The sequence below is a fragment of the Balaenoptera borealis genome, assembly GCF_965194805.1.
Source record: "Balaenoptera borealis genome assembly, chromosome: 4".
NCBI classification, from domain to species: Eukaryota; Metazoa; Chordata; class Mammalia; order Artiodactyla; family Balaenopteridae; genus Balaenoptera; species Balaenoptera borealis.
Window position 1 is genome coordinate 97,330,223 of NC_138861.1, and position 16,574 is coordinate 97,346,796.

At 33.8% G+C, this 16,574-nt stretch overlaps 1 protein-coding gene across 1 annotated transcript in view; it reads right to left on the reverse strand.

Annotated features, from left to right (window-relative positions):
- Positions 1 to 16,574, reverse strand: part of STIM2 (stromal interaction molecule 2) — a 162,876-nt gene that overhangs the window by 12,522 nt on the left and 133,780 nt on the right. Inside the window, exons 5-10 of the mRNA XM_082389255.1 lie at positions 16,169 to 16,284; positions 13,092 to 13,269; positions 12,392 to 12,569; positions 7,689 to 7,856; positions 6,902 to 7,002; positions 6,419 to 6,657 (exon numbers count right to left, since the gene is read on the reverse strand). Coding sequence (XP_082245381.1) covers positions 6,419 to 6,657; positions 6,902 to 7,002; positions 7,689 to 7,856; positions 12,392 to 12,569; positions 13,092 to 13,269; positions 16,169 to 16,284 — 980 coding nt within the window. The remainder of the gene's footprint in view (positions 1 to 6,418; positions 6,658 to 6,901; positions 7,003 to 7,688; positions 7,857 to 12,391; positions 12,570 to 13,091; positions 13,270 to 16,168; positions 16,285 to 16,574) is intronic.

Consider the following 16,574-nt stretch of genomic DNA (forward strand, 5'->3'; position numbering starts at 1 on the left):
AACAATAAAAAAATGACTTTTGCAGGGTATTCAAAACAAAATACTAGACAACATTAATATATAAGATGCAGAGGGTAGTGTCTAAAATTAAAGCATCTGAAGATCCTTTAGGAGAATGACAGAGAAGCTGAAAAGAGGTATAGAAAAGAGAAACCACAAAATAATATGCCAGAGAGAAATCCAAACAGATCAGCAAGCAGATTAAATGTAATTGGATTAAATTGGCCTTCCCTGGCAACAGAGATCCTCAAATAGAATGCAAAATAGTAACAGTTATTGCTATTTCTTATACAGACGTATCTAGAGCCTGATGATGGAAAAAATTTTAAGTAAAGAAAAAGTTACACTGGCAAATATTAATCAAAAGAAAGCTCCTACAGCTATTTTAATATCAGATAATACAAACTTAAAGGCAAAAAGTACGGTTAGCTGTAAAGCAGTCTCCGCATAATCACAGAAGAATAGTTAATCTTTTAAAAAGATACATCTGGACTTGTATTCACCGAATAACTTGGTTTAAACTATATAAAATAGAAATGAGCAGAATTACAAGAAGAAATTGATAAATGTGAGAGATCTGAACAAACTTCTTTCTACAACTGACAGAAAAGTAGACCAAAATGTAGGTATATAGAGATTTTTCATAACTAATACATGATTTAACCAACAATATAGTATCCTATAACTAACAATTAAGAAAATATACTTTTCAGGTATGTGTGGAAAATTTTAAATATTCGATCAAATAAATACTAGGTCATGAAGCAAGTCTCAGAAGATACCAAAGAATAAATGTTATACAGATGCTATTCTCTAAGCATAATACAATTAGAAATTGATAAGTAAAGATATTCTTTAAAAACTAACGCCCAAATAAACAACAAAACAAACATACTACATTTGGAAACTTAAACATATACTTCCAGATAATTCATATTTCAAGGAAGAGACATATTAAAAGTTGGAAACATTTTAAAACTAGATGATAATCAAACTATATGTATCCGAACTTTAGGTAGATTCAGTTAAAGTCGTTCTTAGAGGGAAATTCACAGCCATAAAAATCATACATTAAGGAAAACAGGAGGACTGAAAATTCATGAGCCAGGTGTCTAAATATTGAAAACAAACAAATGAAGCAAATTCCAATAAAGGAAATAAAAGATAAGAGCGGAACTAAATGGAGAATATCAACAAAACCAACAGTTAGCTCTCTGAAGAATGATGAAGTGAAATAAAATAGACAAATCATGCCAGATTAATCAAGGAGGAGAAATGAAAATTTAAAGATGTGAGATTTTTAAAATCATATAAAATACTATGGAACACTTTAAGCCACAAATTTTATAACTCAGATAAAACAAACAATATTTTAGAAATATATAATTTAACAAATCTAGACTTATGACCATTTTAAGAAACTGAATCAATAATTTAAAAATCTGTCTCCTTCCCTCCTGCCAGCATACACACACACCAAACTCAAACTGCCTATAGGCAATTTCTTCAAAATCTTCATAGAATCATCTGTATCTTATAATATTTCAGAATACAGAATAAAATTCAAAACATTTATTGAGGATTATTATGGGCCAGGGTATGTTCTAATTGTTTTACAAATATCATTTGGTTTAAAAATTACAAAATAATCTCATAGGGTAGGTTACATTTTACAGACAAGGAAGCTGAGAGTCAGAGAGAGTACCTCCCACAAAGTTACACAAATAAAAAATAATGTTTTGTGGGACATTCAAAACAAAACAAAATACTAGACAACATTACATACATATAAGTAAAATGGAGGAGTAAGGATTCAAACTCTAGCAATCTTGTTCTAGAGACCAAATTCTTAACTACTACTATAAGGGTAAAAAAAAAAAAAAATGAAATGAAAGAAAAAGGGGTATTCTTTGCCTTATTTTATGATGTTACTATAACCTTGATACCAAAATCAGAGTGTCGAGAAGGAAAATTATTGACTAATCTATGATTTAAAACATAAAAACCCTAAATAAAATAATATAGCAAACCAAATCTAATTATTATCAAAACAGAACATTGTGACAAAAATAGTTTCACTGACATTTAAAGGAATTTATTTAAACAGATTAAAATTCAATGGAATAAAGAAAAATAAAACAAGCAATTACCTCAAATTATGCAGAAAAATAACATGGTAAAATTTAACATCCATTGATTTAAAAGAAAAATCATTCTTAGCAAAATAGAAATAGAGATTAATTTCCTTAACTTAAAAATAATCTATCAGGGACTTCCCTGGCGGCCCAGTGGTTAAGACTCCGTGCTCCCAACGCAGGGGGGCGCGGGTTCAATCCCTGGTCAGAGAACTAAGATCCTACATGCCTCATGGCTCGGCCAAAAAAAAAATGTAACCCATCGAACACAGAGCAAAAAACAAAACAAATAAACAAAAAAACACACTTCATGATGAAATAAGCATTCTCTTTAAAGTTAGAAATGGCGATCACTATTTGTCTGCAATCACTTTCGCACTTTTATTCAGCATTTTACTGGAGGTCTCAGATTGCCTTGGGAAAAAAGCTCAAGGAATGGAAAGGGGAGAAAAAGTCATTATTATTGTCCACACAAAAAAATCCAAAACACTCTTATAGAAAAATTCAATGTTTCTATATACAAAATCAGCATACCAAGATCAACAGCTTTTCCCTACATATCAGCAACAAGCAATTTGAAGTATAACTTTTTAAAGAAAGGTAACACATGTAACTATTAAAAAAACAAGCTAAAAATTAATTTTTAAATTCAAAGAAATTCCAATAAAAGCCCCATGGAACTTTTCATGGCGTTTCGTAAGCTGATCCTAAAATTCATAAGAATAACTTGCCAAGAGTAGCAATTCTGAATTTAATAGAGGAAGATTTAAACCCATCAAACATTAATACTTACTATAAAGCTACATATAGCAACTAAAGCAAAATGGGATCAATGGAACAAAAATAGAGAGCCTGGAAGCATTTATGCATCTATGGAGAGAAGCTGTATTACAAACCAGCAAGGATAGAGCAGGAATGAGACTAGGACAACTGTTTATCCATACATCAAGAGATATCTTTAGATTCCAACCTCACAATAGGAACAAAAATAACTTCCAGGTAGATTAAAAGACTAAAGGATTAAAGTGAAAGTTAAAAACTTTTAGTAGAGCAAACAACAATCTATCGCCTTATGAAAAAGACATAAAAATACAAACCAGATTTGTAAATTTGTCATTAAAAATGTTTTTTTTTGAAAAAAAAAACCGTTTGATTAAAAGAGAAAATAAGTAACATAGCACAGTAAAAAAGAAAAGCCAAGGCCTAGGAAAAGACATCTGCAACCCTCAAATAACCAGAAAATAATAATAATAATAAAAATTCTTCCAAATAAGTAAAGAATCTTGGAGGGAGATTCCACAGCAGGAAAAAGAAACTCAGAAAGGAAAAAATCTGAATGACAAACACCAGTAAATATGAAATGGTACTCAACCTCAGTAGTCATTAAAGAAATTACAATTTTAATAACACTAAAGTATCATATCACACGCATTCAAGTTACAAAACAAATAAATCAGATCATTCCTAGTATGGTGAGGATACAGGCAGACAGGCATTCTTATAAACAGTGGGTATGTAAACAGAGAGAACCACTATGAAAGCAACTTGGCAACGACTAATAAGAGGTGCCTTCCCAATGACTTAGCAATCCATTTCTAGGTGTCCACCCAGAGAAACTCTCAAAGTTAGGAACAAGGAGACAGAGATAAGGATGCTCATTTTAGTATTGTTCGCAAGGACAAAAAAGTAGAAAGCACCTATCTCAGTAGAAAAATGGATAAACTGTGGTTTATTATTACAAAAGATAAATAGATATACTGTGGTTGACTCATATTAAACAGTTTTAGTGAATTTATCTGTATATACACATGGAAATTTTCTAAAACATACTTTTGACCAAAAAGAGTTGCAAAATGATACCCACAATTTGATAACATTTATGTACATTTTTAAACAAACAACAATTGTATCTATTGTTTATAGATACAGCTGCATGTAATACAAGTAAAACAGGTTTTAGAAGATATACAACTTTAGTAGGAAGGGGAGGAGATGTGTTTTCTTTTTCAGAGAAAAAGAAAGACGAATAAAGCAAAATGTTAAAATCTGTTTATCTTTGTAGTAAATAAGCAATTTATTTTCAGTATTTTTAAGCATATCTGAAGAGCTTTATGATAAGAAATTTTAAATAAATTGCTACTACAATCCCACTATGAATATTTAGTAGATACTATAAAGGTACTGGGAAAACCCATACAGAGCTAACCTTTGATAATATTTTCTCTTTTTTATTTACACATAATTAAACATAGACAATATTATTCTGTATATGGTTTTATAATCTTTTACTTTGCTCTTAACATACCACAGGCAGGTTTCCTTGTCATTCCTTCACTCTTAGACAATTTACACATATCCATGGTGCAGATTTAAAACTGCTTAAAAGGGTATATAATGAAGAGCTTCATCCTACCTTAGACCCTAGTACTACTGCCAAGAGTTTATTTGTCAGGTCCAGAAATTATGCTTTTATAACTAAACAGAGTGGAGTACTACTTTTGTGCCACTGGGTGGAGACAGAGCTCTCAAAGTGTAATCTTTGGCATAAGTTATTTTTCAGAGATAATAAACTTCAGCATTTCTAAAACATCATACTGAATTTTAAAAAGTTCAAATTTCTCTGTGTATCACAATCACTAAAAAATTATTCACATTTAGTGATAAGTGTTTTAATGCACATGTGGATATCCTGCCCCATCAAAAAGTACTTAAAAAAAAAAAGTAAAGAAAAAACTAGTTAATTTTAGGGAATACATATATGCACACTTCTGATATCGAATAATTATGGTTTCTAAGGAGGAACTGCAACTTTAAAAAGCCATCATTTTCAAACAAAATCATACACTTATGAATCAGTGTTGCATATATAGTAAGCTTAAGGGCACGTAATTCAAATAAACGCAAGTTGACAGTATCCAAACAGCAGAGCTAGCCCATATCTAGATAAAACTTTGCAACCATCACTATCCTGCAGCATGGGGCAAGTGAAATGATTGAGGTCACATACTTCCCAGTATTCACTGCACTTACAATCTGTCCTCTCCCCCTTCCTCTAGTAAGAGTTTAGTGTCTCCCCAATCTGCTTGCATTATCTGTCTGCCATTAAACCAGATAATTAAAATCACAGAAATGAACACAAGCACATAGTCACTGATTAATTATTTGCAAACTTAGGGTTTTACTTCATAAAATTGTTTTAACATTAGAACCCTTTCTAAATCATAACTTTAGGAAAGCTGTAACAATTGGACAGAAAATTTCAAACTGCAAAATGTTCATATATCATGATTTGTGTCTCAAAGACTCAAATTTCTGTGTAAGTTTTCAACTGATGAACGATTAAATTTTGCTCTCTATTCTTTGGAATCTTGTTCTAGCTATACTGTTTCAAAAAGGTTACGAAGATTGGGAAAATGAATCAGGCAAGCAATAATAAGGATAAAGCAGTTTTTCAAATGATTTCTAATACAAGAAATATACCACTTTAAATTTAAACTCTCTATAACTTTGCAAAAATTCCAAATATTTATTAATAAATTCTACAATTTATTAATAAAATCTAAAATATTAAAATTTCACCTTCCTACCAAAATGTATTCTTTACACTGTATACATCTTCAAAGACTACAGCATAACAAAGCAATTAAAATGAAAACTGTACATGTTAAAACCACCTTTGGGAGAAACTCCACTTTCTAGCAACAAAAAAATATGTTTTCTAAATATAAACGCAATTTAATTTTGTGTAAAGGTGAGTGGATTTAGTGCTTTATGAGTTAAATACAGCCAGATAATACTCTTTCAATAAAAGGAGAGAAATGGAAAAGCAAAACAAAATACTATGAAACATGCCTACTGGGAAGGCAACTCAATTTAAAATAAATCGACTGGCTCCAAGTCACACAGTTGGTTAGTTAGTGGCAGAGCTAGGATTGCAACTCAGGTTTCCAAGGTCTTCCTCTAATTTTTAATTTCTACTATAGATTAAGCTGCCATATGAAAGGATGTTTTCCCTCAAAGCTCAGCACTTCATTCATACAATGACTTAGCATGTATGATGTGTTATTATATATGTGTACATATATATATGTATGTAACACACACACACACACCTCATATAGTATGTCAAACAGTAAACACAATGATCAACAAAAAGAAAAAAGAGAAAATGAAGAATTAACACAATTTTTATCATAGATTTCAAAGCAAATGATTCATAAAAGGCATGGCAGAAAGTTACTTTTAAAACTGTACCAACTCTCTTTTTTGAACTCACCACTTACCGGGAAACTGTGACACTATTGGGGGTGTATCTTCATCTAAATCATCAACTCCTCCAGCAATGGGATAGGGTGGAATGGAGACTCTGGGCATCACCACCCAGCTGTGATCAGAATAAAGGGAAGAGGTGAGGCTGGGGAGTCCCGAGTTATGGGCTATCTGAAAGCCACAGATCTTCTCTATCTGTTGCCAGCGAAAAAGTCGTTCTCGTAAACAAGTTGTCAACTCAGAGAGAGCTTTCCTGGAAAAGCCAATATAGGAATTACTTGTTGCATCAAAGAGTCTTTAATACAGCACTGAAAAAGGTCAACTACATGAACAGACCAAGGCAATTAACCAATTTCAAGAAGAAATTACCCCTTTTCAGAATTAGTATAAATGATATAATAGTACATGATTAAATGACAAGTTAAAACATAAATTGCCTATAAATTACACATTTCAACATAATAAAAATAGACAGTTAGTGACAGTAACATTCTTACTTTGCTTCCAGAATTTTGTGGTCTACCTCATCTAGGGAGGAGCTATGTGCAACATGCAGAGTCCCAAAGACTGTGCTTCTCTTCTTTTTAATTTTCTCTGCCTAGAAACCCAAAGAGAGAAAAATAAGGCTAGGTTTGGGATAAAATACACATATACTAATAAGGTTTATTTTGTTTTGAATATATTAATAATTATAAAATCAATGGAGAATTATTAGCCAAGATATAGCCCTATTTTCCAAAAAAGAAAACAAATGAGGGAGAAAACGTGCTTTCCTAAGCCACACTTTGTTGTGGAGAATTTTTTCCCTCATTTCTATGGATCAGAAAGACCTGAATCTTCTATTTAAAACTAGGAGAATAACATAAACTATATTCTACTGTAATGGAGGTGTTAGTGAGTGCACTGAGTTTTTTGTTGTTGTTGTTTCACTAGAAATCAGATTAAGACTCAATAATTTCACACAATAATTAAGAGTCAGACATTAATTTCTAGTAACTCCTAACCTGAATCAGATATGAAGCAGCAACCTAGAAGAGAAAAGCTCCGTATAAAACATTTATGATAATGATATAGTAGGGATGATTTTTAAATGATACTAAGGTCATTCTGAAAGGTATGTACTTCTCTTAAATAAAGTAATTTTACTTTTATGAGAGTCAATCTATGCAATAAGTTCCAATTCACGAAAATAATCTGCGATACTAAAAATTTTATTCAGATCTTTGTATACCAACTGGTTAATCCCTTTAGAAACGTAGTACGTTTTGCAATATAATAGAGTACCTCATCCTTAGCAATAGCTAACTGCATTTCAGCATTCTGTCTTTTAATATTGTAGTACTGTACTTCTACTTCATGCGTCAGCTGAAGCCATTTTTGAAGTGCATCTGGAACAGACCAGCTGCTTCTGAGTTCAAATTCTTTTTCAGCCTTTTTTAGAGCCATTCGAACCTGGGAGGGAGGTAGGAAAGAAAAGGAGGAGGAGTGGGAGAGAAGGAGAGAGAGGGAGGGAAGGAGGGAGGGAGGGAGAAAGAGGGGTAGAGGAAGGTGGTAGAGGTTAGAGAGAGAAAGAGAAATTTCTCTTTTTAAAAGATATTTAAACTAAGATTTTTTAGTACCAAAATTAAGAGACAAGGCAATTTGAATTATGCTCTTTGTAAACATCTTTTTAAATCACAGTCTAAAACAATATTTCTAACATTAAAACTAAAGCTGAAGTTTTTAAGTACCTCTTAAACTCACTAAGCAAGTTTGTAAAGCCAGAGGGTGAATGGGAGCTTACATATATCTTAGGTTGCAATACTGCATTTTTATATTTTATAATAGCCAGACTCACTGAGAGACAAAAACCCAGGGCATGTACAAACTGAAATGGACTACATTTTTTGTATTTTTTTGTTTATGGACAGGATACGAAGAAGTATCCAAAATAGGGTGAATACCTGTTCTATTACCCCTTCTAATGTTCCCAAAAGACCTTGCTGTAGCTACCTAACTATACACTCATTTTTTAAAGTAATTATACCATTTTTTAAAAGTTTTTCAGACATCTTTATGGCCAGTTATTTCTCATTGTTATGAGCATATCTGCCTATTATAGTCTGTTTTATCACCTCTATTTAATTTTTTCCTGCTTCTCACATACCAAAAAGTTGATAAATTAGCATTTCCAGACCAAGTGTAAATTTCGAGAAAACAGATTCTGAGTGAGAGTCTTCTTGATTTTTCCATGGGAAACTATGAATAGCTTCAGTGTCAGAATGTGGAAGTTTTTCTTCTAGCCGCCCTTTAGGGGAGCCAGAAAATAAACAGAAAACTAAAATGCTTAGTGTATGAGGTGGTATAAAGTGCTAAGGAGAAAACTCTTAAGGAAAGTCTCACTAAGAAAATGACACAGAATAAAGAGACAATCCATTGTAGGAACGATTCACTTAAAAACTAGCAAGAGCTCAAGCTAAGGATGTATAAAGGTGCATGATGGAACTTATGAAGTTACATACACACACTCAAGACCTTCAGACAAAGTGACAGATGGACTATGGAGCACCCTGTTTCTAGAGCACCATAACCGCAAATTAATTTTCCCCACAGTTAAGTAAAGCAACTAAAACTTCATTCCTAAACTAACGTGCAGAAGAACGTCTGATCTGATCAAACCCAATTTATTTAAATAAATCTTATCATGTGCCAGAATAAACTAAATTAGAGTACTAGACACAAATTTCTGATAAAGAAAACAGCTGCCAGATACTACAGGAAAAAAATGCAGAAAGGTATTTTTTAAAACTCTAAAACTTTTTTAAAGTTTTCTAAAAACTTTTTTTAAAACTCTAAAACCGTCAGACAGGAAGTAAACAATTCAAAATACAGGTATGAACAGGAAGGGTAAAACAGGACTTACTCACTCAAGACAAATCGTAAGCAACACTTGCCTGACGCGACTCCCTGTGCAATGTGCTTGCGACAATACTGCGCTTAATAAGACGGTTGGCGGAGCTGTATGAGGTCCCTGCTAATCTCTCAAGAGAGAATTTGAGCTCAGGTCCTGTGACATGGAGTTGTATATAACACTACAAAGTGTAGGTCACAGGCCCTTCTTCTCACAAGATTTTAAAGCTAAAATTTCTATACAGTTTTCATTGCCAAAGATGTATACAGAGAATCTGAACAAATTCACTCGTGTTTTTCTCTTTAACCATAAAGATTTTCCTGAACGTTATATCCATAAATTTATTTCCCCCAAACAAGCGCAATAAACACATTTAACACAGAATTGATATAGTTCTAGTATAAACTGAGGCTGACCAATGATTTGATTGACTGTCAAATAATGTCTCAAAATTTTGGAAATTCTGACCTTCCAACAACAGCAACTATTTTCTCTGCCATTATTCTTAAGTTTATCACTTGATCTGAATTCCAACCCTCAGTCTAAATTAACATTGTTATTTACAGGGAAATAGATGCAGTGAAAATTGAGTAATTAATAGGTTTTACAAATGATGAATTATTAAGTTGTTTAAAAATACAATACTTATTTATATAATTTTTGTGTCTTAGGAATAAAACAGCAACAAGTAAAAACATGACCTCACAGAAGAAAGTCTAAATATCTGAAAACCTGGTTTCTGGACCAACTTTATGATTTATTACCTCTGTTTCCTTCAGCAAGTTCTTTACTTTCGGAGACTTATTGTTGCAGGTACAACAGAGGTACTATGACTTGCCCTAACTTTAGGCTTCTTGAGACTTTAAGAACAAGATAATTTATGTGCAAAGTATTTAAACCACACAAAATATAAAGCAGTACTATTATTCACCCAAAAGCTTTTGTTTAACAGAAAATAACATTATACAAAATATGTACCAGATCTTCCTGCCTTCTAACTTTGAGAAGTTGATTACCCACCCGACAAGATACAGTAATGCTTCAAACTACGCGGAATTGTGGATTATGTGACATTATATGTAAATTAATTTCCCACTTAAACTTACTTTTATAAACAAAGCTTTTAATAGCAGTATGGGAAAACACGGACTTTGGAATAAAACACACATAATCTTGCCTTTTGCCACATAATAGCTGTGTGACCTAAGGCAAGTTATTTAACCTGTACACATGTCATCTGTAAATCAGAATAATGTCTATGTATAGTGAGGATTAAAATTTTGCAGTGACGTGCACAGCATAAAGTTCTGGCACAGAGTAAGCACTCATAAAATTGTGTTTCTTATTATTGTAATCATGTTGGACAGAGTTCTTTTTAAATACCCAGGTCTCTCCTTTAAACCACCTCTTACTGACTCAGGATCTCATTAGGATTATTACGTTTGTGCTGCGACGTAGTACCATAGTAATCTTAGGGTCTACTAAGGTATGCAAGGTCTCTATGCCCCAAACCCCAGACGAGAATATTTCTGATTTTGGGGTCCTTCTTTATATTGTGTCTTTTTTCCGTACTGTGAAATTTTACAGGCAGTTTCCTGTAAAATACTGCTACCAGTTTATGTCTCTGTAGAAGAATCCCCACTATTGCTTTCTGATTTGTTCTTTCTCACCTGCAAAGTTCAGAAAAACAGCTAACAAGCTTTTTAATTTATTTAGTACTGACTGGGAACAACCAAGAGTTGAAGTCTCGGTGGGAACAGGCACAGAGTTCTCACAGGAGTAAAGGACATAATATCTAATTCTTGGACACAGTATAATTTGGCTAAGCCTTTTTTGTTAACTCCCTGGTTCTTTACTACATTCTATATAGACAAGGTCTGCCAGGTAAATAGGACCAGACTGCAAAATAGGTCTAGGAGTCAACTTAAGAGAACAAACCCCTTAAAGGGAAAAGACCCAAAAGACAGGTATCCGGGGTATGAGAGAAAGAACAGTTAACTGTTAACAAAAGAGATAGCTGCATTCAGTCAGACAACTCCTACCAAAATGACAATCTTGAAGGAATTAGTAATGCACCCTGAACATTTCCTCCTGAGTTGAAACTGAAACTCATCCATTACATAATTCTTACTTAGCACTTGATTGAGAAGACAACAGTGCATAAAGCAAAGTGGGAGGCAGAATACCTAGGTTCCTGGCCCTGCTTTACAACCAAGTCACTCTCTAAACTTGAACAAGTTTTCTCGTCCTCATTTTGTTCCTCAACTTCTTTATCAGTAAAGAAAAGGTCAAAGTCAGAAGAAGGAGATGAGACCACGGAAGCAGAGGTTGGAGTGACATGCTTTGAAGATGAAGGAAGGGGCCATGAGCCAAGAAATGTAGGCAGCCTCTAGAAGTTGGAAAAGGCAAGGAAACAGATCCTCCCCTAGAGCCTCCAGAAGGAATGCAGCCCTGTAGGCCTATTTTAAACTCTGACTTCAGGAACTCTAAGATAATAAATGCGTGTTGTTTTAAGCCCCTAAGTTTGTGGTAATTTTTAATAGCAGAATTATAAAACTAATACATCTGCCTATAATTAAATTCTCCCAGGACCTCCCCACCTTTTCTGAAGGATTGTGCAATGCCTGAACTCCATCCTGAGTAAATGCATAGTAGAAGCAGATATTGAAAAGGACACCTTTTGAACAACTTCAGAATTTGTAGCAGATTATGTTCTAAAACCATTTAACAGGATTCAAATGGATGTTTAATAGAGATTCTTAACATTTGCAGAGAACTTTAACAGTAGATATACTTTACTAGGTTACAGTCAGAAACTGAAATATACTACAGTTGTTAAATAAACATCTTAGATTCACTCAAGACAATTAACATGGCATGGGATAGGACTTCATGAATGAGTGAACATGAGGGTAACTTTTCCTTTTTTTTGCTATATGAACTTTGACCAATGCTAACAATATAGACAGATGACTCTTTTATTAACTAAGGAAGAGTATATGATGGAACTAAATGTAGGAGATTGAATGAAACCCAAAAAACTCCTCAGGGTAGCAACACAAATATCCTCACAAATACTTTTTTAAAACATAAATACCTGTTCCAATTCCTGCTCTGCGTACTGACGTCTACTCAATTCACATTCAGCTCCCTCCCTTAGCTCTCTCAGCCGACAAGCCTCTTCCTTTGCGTAATTGATTTCATCCATCATTTTGCGCTCTAGATTTTGCTTTTCTACAGCAACATTTCTGTTTTCTTCCTGTGCCTTTTCAAGCCTTACAGAACAATAAAAATGAAAATTCCTCACAAAAGTTTCCAAAATTTCATTATCTTAATGAAGAATAAATACGTATCAAGCAATAGGATACATGTTTCAATCAGAATTCACAGCATTTTCTATTAATCTTAAATTTGGACAACAAAAACATCAGGTAGCCTAGTATATAGCTATTTTGATTTATCCTGAGCTAAAAATACAGGATATAGAAGGGAAACACTCTTCAGGAAGAAGCTTTTAAGAAACTCATAATTATTTAAATCATGTTAAAAATAAAATTTAACTTCACTTATAATTCTACCTATATTTGCTTTATTTCCACTGGTCTTCTGCCCATTTATGCCCTAGTGCATACCTTTATAATAAATTTGTGATTATGACAATATGATACTTTTCTAAAAACATGAAATGAACTCCTGATGTATGTACCAACCTAAATATAAATGGTAAGCATATGCCCATATTACATATTCACAAACTGTATCTTCCCACAGTTTTATAGTCTTTTTTACCTACTCACCTCTCTTGTAAGTCCATGAGACTTTGCTCTGCAGTTTGTAGACTCTCTAAGTCTTTCATCATTTTTGCAACATGTTCTTTTGATGTCCTATTCTGCGTGTAAGCAAACCAGCACCCGCCAACACCAATTACTATAGAAACTGTGAGGATAAAATCCTTCATCCAGTTATGAGGAGGGCCTACGAAGACAGTTACAGATGGTTAAGTTAATCTTTGAGTATCACAGAATCTCAGTACACACAGCCACTTATTTTAAAAAATAGTAGGTATCTAAAAACAAAACAAAATATGAAGATGTCCCTCCCATACACAAGTTCTCCTCAAATAATCAATGTGCTTATTATAACTACCTGATATACTAGACCTACAGGAGGGCAGTGATAAATCCACATGGATGCACCATGTCCCTGCTGCTACAGGAGCTAGTGACAGAATTCCTGGGGAGCTCTGAAGAAGCAACAGTATCTCCAATCACACAGAGAGGATGGTCCTCTGTGGGGTGAAAGGAGTCATGAAGAGTATCACCATTACCAGCTCCCTTCCTTCAGACAAGTTAGGCAGGGGTCATGCTTTGATGCACAAACTGAAATCCTAATCATTCACCAAAAAAGCAATTTCCCAAGCACACAGCCATGTAATGAGATTAATTAGTGATTCTCAACCAAGAGTGATATTCCCTCCAGCAGACATCTGACAATTTTTGCTTGTCATAATTTGGAAGGTGGAAGTAAGGGTGTCTGTTATGGGTATCTAGTAGATGGAGGCCAGGGATGTTCCCAAACATCCAATAATGCATAAGACAGTCTCTTTCCTGCCCCCAGTCTGGCGGTAACAAAGAATCATCTAGGAATTATCCAGCCCGGTGTGTCAATAGTGGCAAGGTTGAGAAACCATGGGTTAAATGATCATAACTAGTAACATTTTAGGTGGTTATCTGCCAGAGAGATCTGGGTTACTAGAGGGAAACATCGGGATCGCCTTCCCCTGTGGCACACCAAGCATGACAGTAACCCCCCGACATTTTTTCTAAAGTCAGGAGCCAGGAGCCAGGAGCCAGGCCTACTGTCCTCAGTAATATAAACCACAGCAACCGCTAGTCAAGTAATTTCCTAGTTGATCTCTGAGTGCTCAGTGGGGGGAGACATGATAACTAATACAATATAACATGTTATTTGTTGAAAAGAGATACAGTTTTTCAGTGAAAAACTGCCTAACTGCCCACACCTCCAGAAGCAAGGAGATACTCTGCATGTTTGATGAGATGAAGAGCTCTATAGAAATGAAAAGTTTTCATGCTTACAAGCCTAGCGTTCGTCTACGTTTACATAGTGTGATAAACAGCATGTTCTACGCCATAGACCCTCAGTGTTTCATATTTCAAGAGTGCACGCCCTCACCTATAGTGAAAGAGATTCACTATTCACTCTTTGGCAGAAGGCTAAAGTCTCAAAAGGATTTATTTTTATTCTGCCTCAGACTGAGAGGTTCAGCTCAGGCTCTAGTCCAAACACAAGCCTTGTTTAGGCTGAACTAGAATCACCAGGAATGACAATAAACAGATGGACAAGTCTCAACTGCACAATAAGTGCCACAAACTGGAAGAGATTTCAGTGAAAACTCCTTTAAAATGTATTTCTGTTCACTTAACACTGCTAATTTTTTATAAATCTAATGTGGGTGTTCCAACTGTAGGGCTCATTCACTCAAATAATAATTCTAAGACAAACACATTAAAAAGGTAACGCATCATTAACTTCTAAACTGGTTTGTTACTAAAACATTTGTTTTCAACATTCTTTGAGACTAGTTTGGTTTCTTTTCAAATGATAATACTGTTTGGCTTAGAGAGTGGTTTGTTCTTGGATTAATAAAATATAAATATTCCTGACCAGTTTGTATATAGAGACAAATTCTATAGTTTAATTCCTATTTTCACCAATCATTCACATGAAAAAACTAGATCGAATCTCACAGAAGACAACCTCCAATAGATTCAGTTGAAAACTTAGGATAAGGAAAAGGTTAGAAAGGGTATCATCTTTATGGAATGCTTGGCATTTCAATAGTGTTCTATTTCATAGGGTTTGTAATTTCCACCAACTCTCACAAAGGGGAGTTCCAGCTGTTTCACCAGCTGCCCTTTTAGCCTGAGCCAAAAAAGAACCACCAGTAAAGTCATGGAATCCATCCAACCACTCCAGTAACCCTTTATTAGCAGGGGCACCCCCAACATGGTATCATAGAAACCTGCAAGTCTCTTAACTTCAAGAACTGAGGTAAAATTAACGTTAGTTTCTTAATTTATAATTTGTAAAAGCCATTTTTCTTGGATTAATTTTGTTACCCTTTTTACCTTCTGAAAAATAAAATATAATTCCTCTAAAATGTGTACTCTTCAAACATTTTTCCCGCAAAGCTTTCTGAAATTTGAAATTAAATGAAGTAAACATATTAAACTTCCCTTCTGGGAAGAAAATATTCCTCTCAAGGTAAAGAAGAACAAGGTTCACTTCCCTTACAAATATGACAAAGCAATTTCTTAAATGTTCTTCTTTAGAACAATCAAGTAACATTCTCCACCTTGTACTTCTGCCAGAATAGTCTGTTACTTTGTACAGTTTCAAGCAGACCTCTAGGGCCTCTGTTTTTGATCTGTATCTTAAAAATCCTTTTCCTGGTAATTAATAAAGTCAACTTAGGATTTATTACTTCGTGTTATCAAGATGGTTAGATTGCACCTTTTTTTTAAGGACTCTTCAGTGAATATCCAGCTATAATAACATCAACATTAAAACTGCTGTCAAGAGCTTTAAATCTAGAAATTTAATTCTAAATTATCAACTAACATATAGTTTTTACAACTTTCTACATCAGTAACCAGCTTTGAAAATTCCACACTCCATATTTCAATGACAGAAAATCTCACCCTACAAGTCTTTTAAGATAGTATTACATTTCTTTCATAGCTAACAGAGGATTCTTCTTGGTCTACCACCTTTCTTACTTTTTCCTTCTTTAAACAACAATGGATGATCTGATTATTCTTTCGCACCATATTTTGGGAGAGAGAATACTAACGCGTTAGAGGTCCGAACAAAACCACATCCAGCGCCTTGAGCTGAAGTTTCTGTCTGTGACTCCGATCACTGATTTTCAACTGAGAGATCATAAATGAAGGTTCATGCACTGCTATCCTGTTCATTTAAAAAATACATATATATTAAAAATATTACTAGTATGTAAATTTAAATATTTCAGCAACATATTTAACACTATACATATTAGTGATGATTACTTTAAGAGCTCATCCATGTGCAATTTAACACTTTATTAACATGTATCGAAAACCTTTTCAGTGAAAACTCAGCAGTGCAAACACTCCTGTATGTTAATAATTTAGTTGCTATATTGATGTTTTTGTTTTCTATGGTTACTTTATGCTATAACTTAATATGATTTAGAAATTTATCAAATTCAAAATATT